Here is a 17590-nt window from a genome sequence, read left to right as displayed (position 1 = left end):
ATAAGGAGTATCTCTGAGAATTACTGGATACCATGAGGAATAGCTTTTTTTTTCTTTTTTTCCTGTAGAAGAGAATTCTGAAGTACATTGGTGGGAGCAAGCACTACTAATAATTATCACAGTATGAAAAGTACACTCTACCATGGTATAGGAAAACTAGGTATGGTATGGTCTGGGAGACATTTGAATGAGAAATATTTCCTTTCTCTTCTCATTAAATTTTATCTATGGCACTTCTTGATTTACCAGAGAAATTACAAATGATGAGGTCAGAAACAGAGCTGAATGAAGAATTTTGAGATTCAGCATTTTTCCAAATTGTGCCAAATACCCAAAACTAGTTTGTCCAAATTCCATCTCTCCCAAATGTTTTAGGTTGATCACAGTTGTATTTTGAACAATTTTCATATCTATATTAATTATAGTAGTATAATTACAGGCGTCTTTTCAAATACATTTCTAGTAAATTGGTAGATCTGTCTCTAAGGAACTAAACTGGGTCTCTGATTTGGAGCCCCACCATTGTCTGACTGTGTTGCTGTGATGGGTGTGAGTGTCTTTTTCAGGCCTTTCTCCTTTAGAGGCTTGCAACCAAGCTTAACACAGATAAAGAAACAATTTTTTTTTTCAATATCAGAAATTTTTTATTTACTGTCTGGAGATACAAACCAATCAGATATGAGCATTTAATAATAAAGGACTCAATCCACTCTTCAATCCTATATCTTTGTTTTTCCTTGTGAATAATGTGTAGGTTCCACTGGCTTCCTTATACCTGAAATAGAGTTTGCAGCATTCTGTACCTCTCTTTGCCACAGAGTTTTCTAACTAGAGTGCAAAACACTGCATCTCTTCTAGGTCCTACACTTGGACTGGAGGTGAATGTACCTGGTCAGTGTTTTTTGAGTCAGGTTTTCATAGAGTTATTTCCCAAATGAACCATTCTTCACTATTTCTTGCTAGTACTTCATATTCTCTGATGATTTGTCGAGATAGTATGGAATTGTAATCCTATCCCTCAGAGTGCTTTACATCACTTGCAGCTTGATAATAAGTTCACTTTCATGAATGTGCTCTCTATTTCTTCATCCAGATCATTAACGGAAATATTGTCAGACCTCTTCATGATTCCATTTCAGATCTGACAACCAACCCTTGAAAGCTACTCAGTAAGTGCGTTTTTTCCCACCAGATGTTTATCTGCTTTGCAGTGATTTCACCTAGATTGTAATTCTCTAATTTGTTTACTGGCGTATCATCTAGGACAGTAAACAAAGTCTTTTTATAGCTGAACTATTTTACATCTACTTCCTCCTCTTGTCCACTGGGCAAGTTTCCCAGTGGAGAAAGCAATTAGAGTGATTTGACGCAATTCATTCTTGATAAATTCATGTCGGCTAGTTCTTACCACCTTTCCTATCCATTAGGTGTTGCTAAAATGTTTATTGAACAATTCTGTCAAATATTCTTGCTGCTGTCAGATTTAGGCTTGCTGGTTAGTAGTTCTTCATGTCTTCCCTTTTTCTTTTCCAAAGAAGGGTGTGGTATTTGCCCTTTTCTGGCCTCTCTGTTCCTGAAGGACAGTTGCTAATGCATTAGAGGTTTCTTCAGCTAGTTAGTTCTGTGCTCTAGAGTGAATTTCACAAGATTCTGCCACCTTGAATGTATCTAAGTCATCAGAGTATCTTTCAGCGTGCTGTCATCTGGCTTGCAGGTTTTCATCTTAAATTCACTAGTGTTAGTCATCTGACCACAATTAATTATTTTGTGAAGACTGAAGCAGTGAACGTATTGAACACTGGGATTTCTTTGTATCATCTGTTATTTGCTTTCCTTCTCTTTGATGTAATAGTCCTGTATTTTACTTTGTCCTCCTTTCATAGTGTATTTATGGCATCTTTTCTTGTGACTTTTTTTGTTTTTTGATAGTTGTTACTCATTTTGCACTTTAGCCTTTTTGGTTGTATCATTTAAACGCTTGCATCAGATTCATTCTATGCTGTATGTCCTCGTTTCCAGTTTTTGTACTCCTGATTTTGAGATCATTGCAGGAAAGAAATGTGTTCTGTGCTGTGATTTCTTATGTGTTAGTATGATATAAAAATTCAAAACGAAAAATGTGTAAAGTTTTGAAAAAAAGAAAAGGTATAATTTTGAAAAGAAATATGGTTTTGTTGTGCTTCCAAAAGTAGAAAACAGATTGCTCATAGAAAATATCTTAGAAGGTTTCAATGAATAAACATGTCTAGAACTTTAACAGTATGAGACACTTGAAACTCATTCTGTGCTGTACCCAAACAAGCATCCATATGGTGAATTTTACAAAAGCCATGACAAGGTCCCGTAGCTATCTTCTCCAGTGTTAATGCTTGTTTTTGGCAGGCTAGTCAGTGTTTTTTATTCTACAAGCACGTCCTTAAAGTCTATAATGCTACATTTGATACTAATCTTGTTTTGAAGCAGTATGGTGCAGGCACTGCGCTCAACAAATAGTTGAGTATGCAAATGATCACAACGTACTATCAATGGCTTTTTACGCGACCCTCTCATTTCATTATTCAGTATTTTAACAGGGAAGAGTGTGACATAAAACTGGATGTTTGAAGTTAAATGAATTTTCCATCAGGTGCTGGAATTCATTTCCATTTTTAAAGATAAACTTTCGATCTTGTAGTGACTTTCCAGGACTTCATTGCCTGCTATACAGCTGACGCAGCATGTGAATTAAACTCTAGTTTCTATTACTTCATTCACTATGCGGTCTAGAATACCTACTTTGAGACAAACCTGTGCACTTCACAGAGAATTAGAACTGCCTGAAAACTTTGGAAGGTGAGGCTCAGGCACTTGGATGTCTGGTGTCTCCTATGTGCAGTCTTCCTTGTGATTAAAACTGAACTTCCGCATATTTGGAGCCTTTCTCCCTAGCCACATCAAGACAATATGTGAATATCGCTGTGCTGCAGTAGACCTGAGAAACCAAAAGTGACTTCGCACTCAATGTTAATAGTATCTTAGGAGTTTAGAGAGACTGGAGAAGAGTATTGCCATAATTATGGTCTAATAGTCTATGCATTGGAGCTTGGTGATTTAAGTATATCATTTTCCAGAGACCTACTCATATGGGAAATCTGGGTTCGTTTGCTTCTCCAGTCACCTGTGTGTCATGGAAGTGGATTTTGGACTATCAGATCAACTGTTTAGGGGAGATTTTGGTTTATCAAGCAACATACAGGAATATATTGCATTTTCCTTGTGCATGTTTTGTTTTCTTCAGTTGCAGGGTCTCCCGTCTTTATTGCTGTCATCCTTCTTCCTCAGCTGATCATAAGTAAGAAAAGTTCCAACCTGCTTCAAACGTATGCTCTTTTATTTCCCCTGCTGGCCTGTCTGCCTTTTAAAGAGAAATAAAATCTCCTGTATAGCTAAGGATCTTGCTCATGAATATACCTGTCTTCACCCCTCCCTATTTCTGAGGTTGGGAAAATAGATAACAAGAGATGGAAAACAGCGAATCACGAGTGTTTTGAGTGGGGAAAATGAGGACTAAATCAGCAAGAGCTTTTTGCAAAGTAGATATGAAGTCTGCCTGCTTTGTGAACAACTTTACATCTTTTACATGAACAGTTAAGGACTAGAGTGCATGTTGAAAATGTGTGTGTATTGGGTGTTTCAATTTGCACGTGGTAACAGCATTTTGATGACACTTATCGTGTGCTACTGCGAGGTAGGTACTTTTTCATAATTACACATAGTCTTTCAACAGAGATAACCAGGAGTTTGTTAGTAATGTTTGAATCCTTGTTAAGGCCAGGATTATTCTACAGATCAGAGGGGAAGAAACAAATTTATCGTGCTTTGAATTCAGTAGACTTTCTAAGATCAGAAAATGGTAGTAAGTTAACATTAACTAAAGGTATTTGGGAATCCAAATCAGTTAGTTGGAGGGAATCCCAGAAATAATGGTATCTAGCTATAACCAATAGGGAAAAAAGTACTCTTATTTTTTAATTTGGAAGGGAGTAATCAATAAATAAATAGTCAGTAAATAAGAAAGCCGTCTGCAGTCTAGTAGGAAATACTTTTTGAAGCTATAAAGAATCACAGAATGGTTCACATTGGAAGGGACCTCTGGAGGTCATCTGGTCCAGCCCCCTGCTCAAGCAGGGTCACCCAGAGCCAGTTGTCCAGGAGCATGCCCATGGCTCTTCAATATCTCCAAGAATGAGAGATCTCTGAGTGCCTCCAGAGTATCTAAAACAGCTATTTCTCATAGTATTAGAATCAGTTGATGTTGTTTATACATAGCTTAAGACAAGCGTGATCTTACACCTTTAAGAAAAAGATAAAATAGTGAAACGTAAAAGCCTGTTTTACAGGGAAGAAGATAAGCAACAAGAGTAAAACTCTCATAACAATAAGGGTAGAACTAGTTCAAAAAAAGAACAGAATATTTTAACAAACCACAAAAATAATCTTCTCAGTTTTGTGGATGAACCTGGAGTGTGTGGGATGTGAGAAGTTTAATATATACATCATGAACTACTTCAATGCTTTTAGCAGTCTCTGCAACACATTAGAATGGGGTTTCATTTAGGAGCATCTACACTATAGGAAACTAGTAGTGATTTGCATTCCAGTTATGGAAGATGCACTTGAATGGAATGCCACTAACATTTATGAGAGACCTCTGAATTTTCCCATTGAAACCAGGAATTTCTGATGATGAGGACAGAACTGCAAATACACACCTGCATGACATGTAACTAGACTTTTTTTAACCACCTCGTGAGGAACACTGTTTTAAGACACAATATTTCAGTATTTTCTTTGTCATACACAGTTGTTGATCTGAAATGGACTTCAGTCTGTAAAAAAGACTTATCCATGATCTAGCCCTAAAATGTGTTCTGCTAATTGAACCACAAAACTAGTCAGGAGGATTCTGTAGAGGATTTTTCCTTTCTTCTGTTCATGCTGAACTTTAAAATCATGTTATTCTTGTGTGAGATCAATGTTTGTGATTTATTTTGAGATCGACATTTTTAGATAAGCTCAATCAAACCTTTAAGGAAGATAATTTTATCTCAGTACTGCAGCTGTTATCCGATACTGCCTTTGCTCATAAAATCCATTTGCTTTTAGTATGATGTATGAGTAATAATATAAAATAATTATATTTTGTGAGATTGAAACAGGAAGAATGTGAACATAATTATTGCTATTCAATTATAGTGTGGGGCTTATATGGCCAGCAGATCACTGTTACTTAGTTATACATAGCTTTTTCCTACAGATTTTAAATTTTTAATTACCTTTGTGTAGTTATTTGCCATTCTGATCTAGCCTGCTCTAAGTTCCAGGACTAGAGTCTCTTTTTGAATTACAGTGTCCTTTTCTGGAACAGTATTTGGCTTGCTGAAATTTTCCCTAATGCTATTGCAGAGCTGGGGTTTGTATGACTGTCATCTCAGATGTGGTGCTTTCTAGTTCTTAGAAGAAGGGAGTAGGCATTCAGGGGGTAGTAGGACAGGGAGCTATGACTCTGACCTTAGCTACTGGCCATTGTGGGCTACCCATCTTAACCAACTTACTGCAGTGTACACCTTTCCCTATAATCAAGAGTTCTGAAAGATTCTGCAGTGTTGACTGTTCTCTTCTGAGATGACCTTGGCCTAGGAGTTTCTGGAACATAATATATGGTGGGTACTTTGCATTTTGCTTGTGTCTGTTTGCCTAATTCATTACTCACCAGACTAATCCTGCAATCTGTATTCTCCTGTGGAGCCACTCAGACATTTAGATACAGAAATGCTGCAAGTCTAAAGCATAGATTCTTTTGCTGCGTATTAATTATTTTTATTTTTTTAAAGCCACCAGGGGAAAGAGAGATTAAATCTGTGTTTCCTAGATAGTGACTATACTGATGTATAGTGTGCTAATAGGTTAATGTGTGGTGCCTTGTAGATGACATTGTTGCCCTTGTTCTTATATGGCTAGATGTTGGGAGGAATATTATCCTAATTCAAGATGGATGCCACTACAGAAACTTGATACATATTTGTTTAATAATATAAGGACGTATGCCCCTCATTGGCAAGAACTCTGAGGTTTCAATTCAGTATGCCTTCACAGAAAATCTCTGACTTACTACTGGAGGTAATATGTCTAATTTTGAAAGTTGTAAAATGACTCAATGTAAGTAAAGGAAATAATAGAAGAATGTCAATTGTGACAGTCAGTGACAAATCCATTATAAAGTTCCTATACAGAAATGACTGAGTTGGTTTAGTTCCTGTGTATGTATTTTCTGGGAGAAACACTTTGTTTAGTGCAACCAGAACAATTGCTTAATGTCCTTTATAATCCAAGAATGGTGTGAAATAAATAATTTCAGTTTACCTTGTGTTTAATACATGGTACAGACAGGCACAGGGGCTGGAATTTACTATGCTGTCGGCTGCAGTAAGGTGCGAGGTTTTGCCATGGAAAATGCAAGTACATCTGAGATGGCCTGTTCAAGCAGTGAGGGAATATGTACTTCCCCTGATTTACGATGGATAGGAGAATGCATTTAGACAGTTAACTGCTAGACAGTTGGTACATAATACAGTATTCCTGTGTTCATGCTCAAAGCTGCAGTGTTAATGATGGTAGAATAATAATGCTGTTTCTGCCCTGCAGCTTGTTACAGAACCTATGATGCACTATGAGGTTGACAGTCCAGCCATCCACAAGTTCCCTGGCCTAGACCGATGCTAAGAATAAATTTTGTGAAGTTAGTCAGAGTTACATTGGGGTTGTCTTAGTATATCTAAACTCTGTGTGTCAAAACCTGTGTGTCAAATCCAGAAGGCTTTGTTTGGCAAGTAGGAAAACTGGCTATTGGGAACTCTGTGGCCATCTTCTGGATGTTTAGGAAAATGCATAAACTGTTTGCTCCCATTGAGCTGAATAATAGTAGTCCAGCATACGTTAAAATCGTAGCATTTTATTTTCTTATGGCTAGGTACACATTAGACTTGTCAGATGTATGTTGTGCGTTTAGAAAAATGTAAGTCTTCAAAAAATCTCTACTTATTTTGTGTTCTGTTCCTGTATTTATCTAAGGACCACAAATAAAAGCAAAAATGGTAGGTGTCTCTGAGGTTTCATTCTTACCAGAACACCTGTTCTATAATTTCAAGTGTGTATAGCATATGAAGGTATTGCAAATTTTTAAGCTACTGTAAACTTCATCAGGAATAATGCAGTAGGCAGAGATTTTATGACTTGCCATTTCAAATAGACCTGAACTCGTATGATACCTACTGTTTTGCAAATTAAATTGAAAATAGCTGTTGAATTGAGAACATCAAAGTCTAAAAACCACTCTTCAAAGAGGAGTAATACCACTGAGTGGAAAGACATTAGGTACTGGATTAATTGTATTTGTTGCAGGAGAGCAGCAACAAATAAAACTCTTCTGCTAAGAACTGCACAAGCATTTTTAAGACTCATGAAATTGTTACTAACAGTGTTAATTTTTCTTTTGAAAGGAAGTTCATTTCCTGGTAAGCTACAAATTAAGCAGAATGTCCTAAGCAGAAAGTCTTTTCTGTGATTTTATGACACTGTGGAAAATACTCATTCTAGACTCAAAAGAGATTTTATTTCATTAAATCATGGTGCAGATACATTTTTGGGAGGTAGGTTTTTCATCAGCTAAGACGCTATAATGATGTAATGATCATCATCTTTATTTCTCCATTCTTACCCTTGTGCTGCTGCAGATTGCCGAAGGGATAGAAGATTGGAAACGGAGATCTGAGATAGCTGTGTAAAGTTTTGTATATGTGTGGGGAATTTAATAATCCATGCTAATTTTAAAAAAAGACATGACAAACAACCAGTTTAATGTTTTAAGTATATAAAAGCCACAAGGTACATGCATAATACAGTGAGATATGCTTTTGGGCAAGCTACTTCATATAGGCATGATAATAGTAGTGAAAGTATAAGAAGTATTGATAAGTTGTGTTGTTAATGTTACATTGTCTGGTGGTCATGTTTAGTTTAATCCTAGTGTGCCAGACCTTTCTTGCAATCGGAGTATGCCTTGTTCTTCCAGTTGTCTTCAAAAACCAAGCTATTGACAGGGTGAAAGTGTTCCAGTTGAGACAGGCTGTGCTAGCATGAGCAGCCCCACTCCAGATTGGTTGCTGATCAGAGATGGCAGTAGTTGTGGCTGTGGAGCATTTCTAAAGGACTGTGAAAGCATGTTCAGACCAATTACTCTGTTGTTCCAGCACCCTTACAGCACAGAGAGTCATTACACTCAGAAGTAGAAACAAGTGCCCTAAAGCTGTCACTGTAATTCACCAGACAGCTGAGTGGGCTGGATACTTGTGATACCTTATCAAAACTCAGCACTCGTAATTATTTGTAAAAGGGAGGATTTTTACAGACGTAAAATTGGCAGTTAGGTGCCTAATTCCCACTGTAAACCTTGACTGTGAGCCTTAGCTGATGGTGGCAAGCAAACCTCTCACCCAGTTAGTCGGACCTCTGCACTTTCATAGTCAGTCATAGTATGATATAAAACTGCAGAGAATGTTGTCTGTGAGAAGCAGCTGCTGTGAGAGAAAGGGTAAAGCAAACTCCTTTATTTGTGAAGGATTTGCCTTTGACACCAGAAGACCTTCCCCAACAAAGGGAGGAGAACTTTTTCAACAGTCCCGTTCTTACCTGCTGCTCTGGGCAGAGCAGTGATGAAGTAGCCCTAAAACTTCCCCTCTCTACGTTCACCATCATGCAGAGTCAGGCTTTAAGCTGAGAGAATTCAGAAAATGGTTGTTCCTAATAACATATTCTAAAAAAACCATTGGATTCAAGCTTGAACAAACTAGGTGTGTCAGTTTTTCTGGTATTAGACCTTTTTGGTGATCAAGTTGTGATGAAAAAAGGCTACAGTTTGAGGAAGTGACTAAATTATTAGGTAAAAAGTTTTTAGTGTATGGACATTTTGACTCCAGTTATGGATGTTTTGCCTAAACCTGAATCATAGATGTTTCTGTTTAAAGTAGTTTCATGGAATGAGCTGTGTCTAGTACTCTGTGATTTTACAATGACATTTTCGTGTCTAGAATATATAAAAAGTAAAATTTATTGTATCCTTTTTAATGTTATATGAAAGCCACAGATAAAAAAATGAAAGTAACTATACAAGATACAGAGAGAACAACTAATTATTGTCAAATATATGAAATAAGTGAAAAGAGGGTTTTCTTTTAGAAAAATGCTGATCTTTGGATATTAGCAATTACATGAACTGGAAATAGCAACCATTGTTACCATTGCTTTGTAGAAATTCAAGTTTTTGAAATTATCCATGTATTACTTGAAAATAAAGTAACTAGCACAAACATATTTGACTACCAAGAAGTCAGGGGTGTTATAAGAGTTAAGAAAATAACAGAAATCCTAAATACAGAATCACAGAATCACAGAATGTTCGGGGTTGGAAGGGACTTCTGTGGGTCATCTAGTCCAACCCTCCTGCCGAAGCAGGGTCACCTATAGTAGGTTGTAGAGGACCTTGTCCAGTCGAGTCTTGAATATCTCCAGAGAAGGAGACTCCACAACCTCCCTGGGCAGCCTGTTCCAGTGTCCGTCACCCTCAGAAGGAAGAAGTTCTTCCTCATGTTCAGACGGAACTTCCTGTGCTTCAGTTTGTGCCAGTTGCCCCTTGTCCTGTCACTGGGCACCACTGAAAAGAGCTTGGCCCCATCCTCCTGGCACCCACTCTTCAGATATTTATAAGCATTTATAAGGTCCCCTCTCAGCCTTCTCTTCTTCAGGCTAAACAAGCCCAGCTCCCTCAGCCTCTCCTTGTAGGAGAGATGTTCCAGTCCCCTCACCATCCTCGTAGTCCTCCACTGGACTCTCTCCAGTAGCTCTTCATCTTTCTTGAACTGGAGAGCCCAGAACTGGACAGAGTACTCCAGATGAGGCCTCACTAGGGCAGTGTAGAAGGGAAGGAGAACCTCCCTCGACCTGCTGGCCACACTCCTCTTGATGCATCCCAGAATGCCATTGGCCTTCTTGGCAGCCAGGGCACACTGCTGGCTCATGGTTAACCTGTCGTCCACCAGCACACCCAGGTCCCTCTCCACAGAGCTGCTCTCCAGCAGGTCCACCCCAAGCCTGTACTGCTGCATGGGGTTGTTCCTCCCCAAGTGCAGGACCCTGCATTTGCCTTTGTTGAACCTCATCAGGTTCCTCTCTGCCCAACTTTGCAGCCTATCCAGGTCACGCTGCATGGCAGCACAGCCTTCTGGTGTATCCACCACACCTCCCAGTTTGGTGTCGTCAGCAGACTTGCTGAGGGTACATTCTAACTCTTCATCCAGGTCGTTGATGAAGAAGTTAAACAAGACTGGGCCCAGTACTGACCCCTGGGGGACACCACTAGTTACCGGCCTCCAACTAGACTCAGCGCCGCTGATGACAACCCTCTGAGTTCTGCCATTCAGCCAGTTCTCAATCCACCACACCGACCACTCATCCAGCCCATACTTCCTGAGCTTCCCTAACAGGATATTATGGTTGACCGTGTCGAAAGCCTTGCTGAAGTCAAGGTAGACAACATCTACGGCTCTCCCTTCATCTACCCAGCCAGTCATGTCATCGTAGAAAGCTATCAGATTGGTCAGGCATGATTTCCCCTTGGTGAATTCTTGCTGACTACTCCTGATAACTTTCTTTTCTTCCACTTGCTTGTTGATGACCTCCAGGATAAGCTGCTCCATCACCTTTCCCGGGATGGAGGTGAGGCTGACCGGCCTGTAGTTCCCTGGGTCCTCCTTCTTGCCCTTTTTGAAGATTGGAGTGACATTGGCCTTTCTCCAGTCCTCGGGCACCTCTCCTGTCCCCCAGGACCTCTCAAAGATGATGGAGAGTGGCTCAGCAATGACATGCGCCAGCTCCCTCAGCACTCGTGGGTGCATTCCATCGGGGCCCATGGATTTGTGGACATCCAGATCGCTTAAGCGATCCCTCACACAGTCCTCCTTGACCAAGGGAAAGTCGTCCTCTCTATAGGCTTCTTCTCTTATCTCTGGGGCCTGAGATTCCTGAGGGCCAGTCTTAGCACTGAAGACTGAAGCAAAGAAGGCATTCAGTAGCTCTGCCTTCTCCGCATCCTCCGTCACCAGGACACCTGCCTCATTCAGCAGCGGCCCCGCATTGTCCCTAGCCTTCCTTTTGCTGCTGATGTAGTTAGAGAAGCCCTTCTTGTTGTTTTTGACATCCCTTGCCAGCTTCAATTCCAGGTGGGCCTTGGCCTTCCTCGTCGCATCCCTGCATGCTCTCACCACATTCCTGTACTCTTCCCAAGTGATATTTGTGACTGTCTCTAGTTGCATTCTCAGGATTCTAGATTAAGGTGTTTTTGGTTTGGTTGGTTTGTTTTGTGTTTTTTTTAAGTATATGGTAATATATACAATGGGATTAATTTTTTAAGGAACTACTTTGTGAAAACTGGAGTCCATATTATTCCACCTGAGATCTGCACTTGAAATATCACCTTAGTCTTGTGATTTTCTGTCTATTGCACACATGATGCAACTTCAGCCAGGATGGTTTGTCAGTGTGAGAAATGCGAAAGACAATTGGTACGAATGGACACACGCTAAGTGTCTGGAGCAGTAATGTAAAAGGATTTGACACTTTTTGGAATAGAGTCTTGGAAATGGCAGGGTTACCTTCCATAGTTTTTTTTGCCATACTTGAAAATAAATATTTTTAATGAATAAGTCAGCACAGGTAAAAACTGCTCTTGCATCTGCTCCCAGGTTTCAAAGAACTATTCATAGAGCATCTGTGAAAGCAGAAGAAAAGGGAACTAACCTCCAATCTGAGGAAATAAACCTGTATCAAAACAAAATGAATCATCTTAACATTATGGGAGATTGCTGATAAAAGGTAGTTTGTTTGTTTAGGGAGCGCATTTGTGGTTGTAAAATGGATTGACCTTGGTTATGTAAAATACATCCAATGGGATGGAGAGCTGGTTGATGGAAATCAGGTTTTTAAAGCTGAGATAAAGAGAGCCTTGAATTATGTTTTTAATACCTCCATGAGTGCAGTTAGTGTCTCTTGAGTAAACACCCATTGGGGACTGGAGAAATTCAGAATCAGAATCACAGAATCACAGAATAGTAGGGGTGGGAAGGGACCTCTGTGGGTCATCTAGTCCAACCCTCCTGCCGAAGCAGGGTCACCTACAGCAAGCTGCACAGGACCTTGTCCAGGCGGGTCTTGAATATCTCCAGAGAAGGAGACTTCACAACCTCCCTGGGCAGCCTGTTCCAGTGTCCGTCAGCCTCAGAGGGAAGAAGTTCTTCCTCATGTTCAGCTGGAACTTCCTGTGCCTCAGTTTGTGCCCATTGCCCCTTGTCCTGTCACTGGGCACCACTGAAAAGAGCTTGGCCCCATCCTCCTGACACCCACCCTTCAGATATTTGTAGGCATTTATAAGGTCCCCTCGCAGCCTTCTCTTCTTCACGCTGAACAAGCCCAGTTCCCTCAACCTCTCCTCGTAGGGGAGATGTTCCAGTCCCCTCATCATCCTCGTAGCCCTCCGCTGGACTCTCTCCAGTAGCTCTTCATCTTTCTTGAACTGGGGAGCCCAGAACTGGACAGAGTAATCTAGATGAGGCCTCACTAGGGCAGTGCAGAAGGGAAGGAGAACCTCCCTTGTCCTGCTGGCCACACTCTTCTTGATGCACCCCAGGATCCCATTGGCTTTCTTGGCAGCCAGGGCACACTGCTGGCTCATGGTTAACCTGTCGTCCACCAGCACACCCAGGTCCCTCTCCGCAGAGCTGCTCTCCGGCAGGTCCACCCCAAGCCTGTACTGGTGCATGAGGTTGTTCCTCCCCAAGTGCAGGACCCTGCATTTGCCTTTGTTGAACCTCATCAGGTTCCTCTCTGCCCAGCTTTGCAGCCTATCCAGGTCATGCTGAATGGCAGCACAGCCTTCTGGTGTATCTACCACACCTCCCAGTTTGGTGTCATCGGCAGACTTGCTGAGGGTACATTCTAACTCTTCATCCAGGTCATTGATGAAGAAGTTGAACAAGACTGGGCCCAGTACTGACCCCTGGGGGACACCACTTGTTACCAGCCTCCAACTAGACTCAGCGCCGCTGATGACAACCCTCTGAGTTCTGCCATGCAGCCAGTTCTCTATCCACCACACCGACCACTCATCCAGCCCACACTTCCTGAGCTTCCCTAGGAGCATATCATGGGAGACTGTGTCGAAAGCCTTGCTGAAGTCAAGGTAGACAACATCTACGGCTCTCCCTTCATCTACCCAGCCAGTCATGTCATCGTAGAAAGCTATCAGATTGGTCAGGCATGATTTCCCCTTGGTGAATCCATGCTGACTACTCCTGATAACATTCTTTTCTTCCACTTGCTTCATGATGGCCTCCAGGATAAGCTGCTCCATCACCTTTCCCGGGATGGAGGTGAGGCTGACCGGCCTGTAGTTCCCTGGGTCCTCCTTCTTGCCCTCTTTGAAGATTGGAGTGACATTGGCCTTTCTCCAGTCCTCGGGCACCTCTCCTGTCCCCCAGGACCTCTCAAAGATGATGGAGAGTGGCTCAGCAATGACATGCGCCAGCTCCCTCAGCACTCGTGGGTGCATTCCATCGGGGCCCATGGATTTGTGGACGTCCAGATCGCTTAAGCGATCCCTTACACAGTCCTCCTCGACCAAGGGAAAGTCGTCCTCTCTATAGACTTCTTCTCTTACCTCCGGGGCCTGGGATTCCTGAGGGCCAGTCTTAGCACTGAAGACTGAAGCAAAGAAGGCATTCATTAGCTCTGCCTTCTCTGCATCCTCCGTCACCAGGACACCCGCCTCGTTCAGCAGGGGCCCCACGTTGTCCCTAGCCTTCCTTTTGCTGCTGATGTAGTTGGAGAAGCCCTTCTTGTTGTTTTTGACATCCCTTGCCAGCTTCAATTCCAGGTGGGCCTTGGCCTTCCTCGTCGCATCCCTGCATGCTCTCACCACATTCCTGTACTCTTCCCAAGTGGCCTGCCCCTCTTTGCATATTCCATGGACAATTCATAATACATTAAAGTCCTGCTGAATGGTTCAGGTTAGTGCAACCTGCTGATTATACTATATGGACATTAGTGTAGTGTCTGGGCTAAATAAAAATCTGAAGTTATTAAATGGGTTAATTGCTGTGAGGTTAGGCAAAATGAATCTTTTTCAATATAATCTACTTTATAACTATTGAATGTCTGAAAATATTATGTTAACTCCTGGAGTGTTTCTTGTGTGTTGATAAGGTCTTAAAATTGCAGTTGCGGTTCTCCTAACACTTCACTGTTTTTAAAAGAAAAATTGGTATAAGGAAGTATTCTAAACTAAGAATTAGCCATATAGAGTTACTGATTAAAAGCGTAGTAAAAACCCAAAGAATTCATGTAGTTATGGTGTACCAAATAGTAAGAAATAAAAATGTCGTGGAAGTAAGCTTACACTGCTGCAATCTTTAGTGTGATTTTAGAAAGAGTAACTCTTGGCTCAGCTGATACTACAAATATCTGAAGGGTGGGTGTCAGGAGGATGGGGCCAAGCTCTTTTCAGTGGTGCCCAGTGACAGGACAAGGGGTAATGGGCACAAACTGAGGCACAGGAAGTTCCGTCTGAACATGAGGAGGAACTTCTTCTCTCTGAGGGTGACGGAGCACTGGAACAGGCTGCCCAGGGAGGTTGTGGAGTCTCCTTCTCTGGAGATATTCAAGACCCGCCTGGACAAGGTCCTGTGCAGCCTGCTGTAGGTGACCCTGCTTCGGCGGGGGGGTTGGACTAGATGACCCACAGAGGTCCCTTCCAACCCCTACTATTCTGTGATTCTGTGATTCTGTGATTACATAATTTGCAATATCATCTCTTGCATTCCTTGGAAGAATTGTCTTGATAACTTGATATGAATTAGGAAACGACTTTCAAGTGTGTGTTCTCCCGATACATGAGTACTTCTCCACTTCATTTTCACCACCTGGAGATTCTTTTCTTTGTTTTTTTGAAGTTCTAATCTGGAAATATTTCTTAGCAAACCTCATAGGAACCTGGGAAATGGTTTGCTTTTGATGCTTAAGTTTTCAATGTGATAGCATTAAATGTATGATTACTTGATCTCTGCCTGTGATATGATTGAGACATGTAGATGTGTTAAAAATTCTGAGACAAGCTGTGCATACTTAATGTGCTACAGGATAGTCATATTTATAAGAGTTAGATGACATGATGGAAGCAAGCATAGGAAAGTCTCAGGCAGGCAGCAGCAGAGCGGACAAGAGCAAATAAACAAGTTCTTGTTCAGAGAATTTAGAAAAACTGTTTTGCATTCTGCTATAAAATTTTACTTTGAGATTTTCCTCTCTTTAAATTCCATGTGTTTTCATGGAATTGTTTCTACACTGAACCATGGAGAAAGAGGGGAGAGTCATGTCCATGTTGCCCTGTAATTGCAGCATGATGTTATGTGTGCTGGTCAGGGTGAGATTTGCATGATAATGTGTCCATAAGTAAATATTATGTTGCTGGTTTAATTTTAGAAAGCAGGTGGAAGTACACTTAAGTTCATTGTCACTTTACTGGCACATCTGCTGTTTCCTTTTCCACAGTTTGTTGAAAACTCATTTTGATAATATTGCAGCTGAGGAAAGTTAAGAGTACATTGTTTCCAGGTAATTTCACTAATGTAACAAAGTATGATACGTTGTATGGTACAGCGGTGTGCAGAGAACAGTATATAAACTTTTCAGATTAAACCTTATTTTACTCACTGTAGTAAAAGATATTTATAAAAACAATGTTTCTAAATATTTTTTTAAAATCTGTTTTGTTTTCAGGCATTGCTATTTCTGACGAACTTGATAAGGTAAGATTTACTGTACGCCTAATGAACAGTACAAAAAGACAGATGATTGTGATAATTTTAGGCAATAAGAGCTGCATCTCTCTGTCCTGGCATACACATTTCAGTTCTATTGGCTTCAGAGAAAGTTTGGGTATGGAAAGCTATATAGGTGAGTACAGTATATGTTGATACATTAAGGGCTTGATCCAAGATGGGCTGTCAGCTATGGAGAGGCTCTTAAGGAGGGTGTGGAGATGCTTTTGATCTCAATACCATCTTTGCTTTATATAGTCTATTGGGTTACTTTATGTACTTTTGGAAACATTTAGCTTTAAACACCTTTTTTCATGAAGTCATGATTTCTTCATTCTCAGATATGATATATGAGAATATTTAAGAATAGTTTTTGCTCACCAGATTTAATCAGGAATGCACAGGGCATAAAGATCAGTCTTTACTTCCTTGCTGAATGCAGTGAACAATGATCTCTTCTGTTTTGGTCCTTTTGATATACTACACAGTTAACATGTTTAGTTTTAGCTGTAATGAACTCTGTGCTGAAAGAGTAATCAAGCTAATTTTTCAAAATTCCAAAGGAAACAGAACACCTTTCTCTCCACTGATCTCACCAGTGAACTGCAATATGCTTCTAGTGCCAAGAATCTTGGATTGTGTTCTTGGTGTCAGAAACCATTACTATCAGGGAAATAGGATCACAAGGTATATAAGACACAGGTGTAATGTGTAATATAGGAGACAATTTTTTAAATATCTTTCCTTTCTCCTGGCAAAATGAGGGCACAAACTTTTCTGACACAAGTGCATCTAAAATACCTCCACTGGGTTCTGCAGAAAAGGCCATTTAGACAAGATTGATCACTGTTACCATGCAGTCGTGCATGTGGGGCTACCATTTCAAAACTATGGCCTTTACTTATCATTTTGCCTTTTATTTTGCTTTATCTTGTTGTTCATATTAAAAGTGTAACAGTATCTAAGCCTTCCTTCTTACTATTTCCTTAACTGTGCTCAGAAGTTATGAGAAATACAATTAGAAATTCCTCCAATTAGAACTCTTACCTTTAAGAATACTTGTGAAGAGCTCCTCTTCATTTGTTTTTTTTTTTGTTGAAAAAAAGCTATGAAATACTGTTTGTGGGAGGAAAAAGACATTTTCGGCCAGAGCCTGTTATCACGTGCTTTTTACATATATTTTTTAGGAGATACTTCAGTGTTATTTTTTTTAAAACGGTGATAGATTATTGTTCAAAAACATCCATTTTTTAAAAATTTAATTATTCAGTGTGAAAATTGAGATGGAGAACATAATTGGTGAATTTTCTGAGGATCCAGTCTCAGCAAAGAGTTAATTTTCTTTTTGTTACCTTATACTTTATGATTTAAAATTGGAAGGTGGTTGTTTTTTTTAATTAAAACTTTACCATGTTATGTACATTCAATAGCATACATTACCTGACACCTTTACAATACTGCATCTGCTTTAACATGTATTTCTGATGAGGACAGGTAAATTAAATGTTCTTGAAATCAGAAGTTATTTGGAAAATAAATAACCCCCCAAACAATAAAGCTCATAACATGCTTCCTTTGTGCAGCATTGCTCAGCAGGCTTCCAGGATAGATTTACAGAAGAAGTGCAA

General features: G+C 40.4%; 1 protein-coding gene across 3 annotated transcripts in view; it reads left to right on the top strand.

Annotated features, from left to right (window-relative positions):
* The window catches only part of C3H8orf34 (chromosome 3 C8orf34 homolog), a 194852-nt gene that overhangs the window by 50049 nt on the left and 127213 nt on the right, over positions 1-17590 (top strand). For all 3 annotated transcript variants that reach the window (XR_012763426.1, XM_075416033.1, XM_075416032.1), the window contains one exon: positions 15922-15950. Coding sequence is in view for 2 of the 3 variants with exons in the window: in XM_075416033.1 (XP_075272148.1) it covers positions 15922-15950 (29 nt within the window). In the remaining variant the exon portion in view is untranslated. The remainder of the gene's footprint in view (positions 1-15921; positions 15951-17590) is intronic.

Source organism: Opisthocomus hoazin, chromosome 3, assembly GCF_030867145.1.
Source record: "Opisthocomus hoazin isolate bOpiHoa1 chromosome 3, bOpiHoa1.hap1, whole genome shotgun sequence".
Classification (NCBI taxonomy): domain Eukaryota; kingdom Metazoa; phylum Chordata; class Aves; order Opisthocomiformes; family Opisthocomidae; genus Opisthocomus; species Opisthocomus hoazin.
The sequence above is the reverse complement of the archived record's forward strand: the minus strand, read 5'-3'. Positions and strand labels throughout refer to the sequence as shown.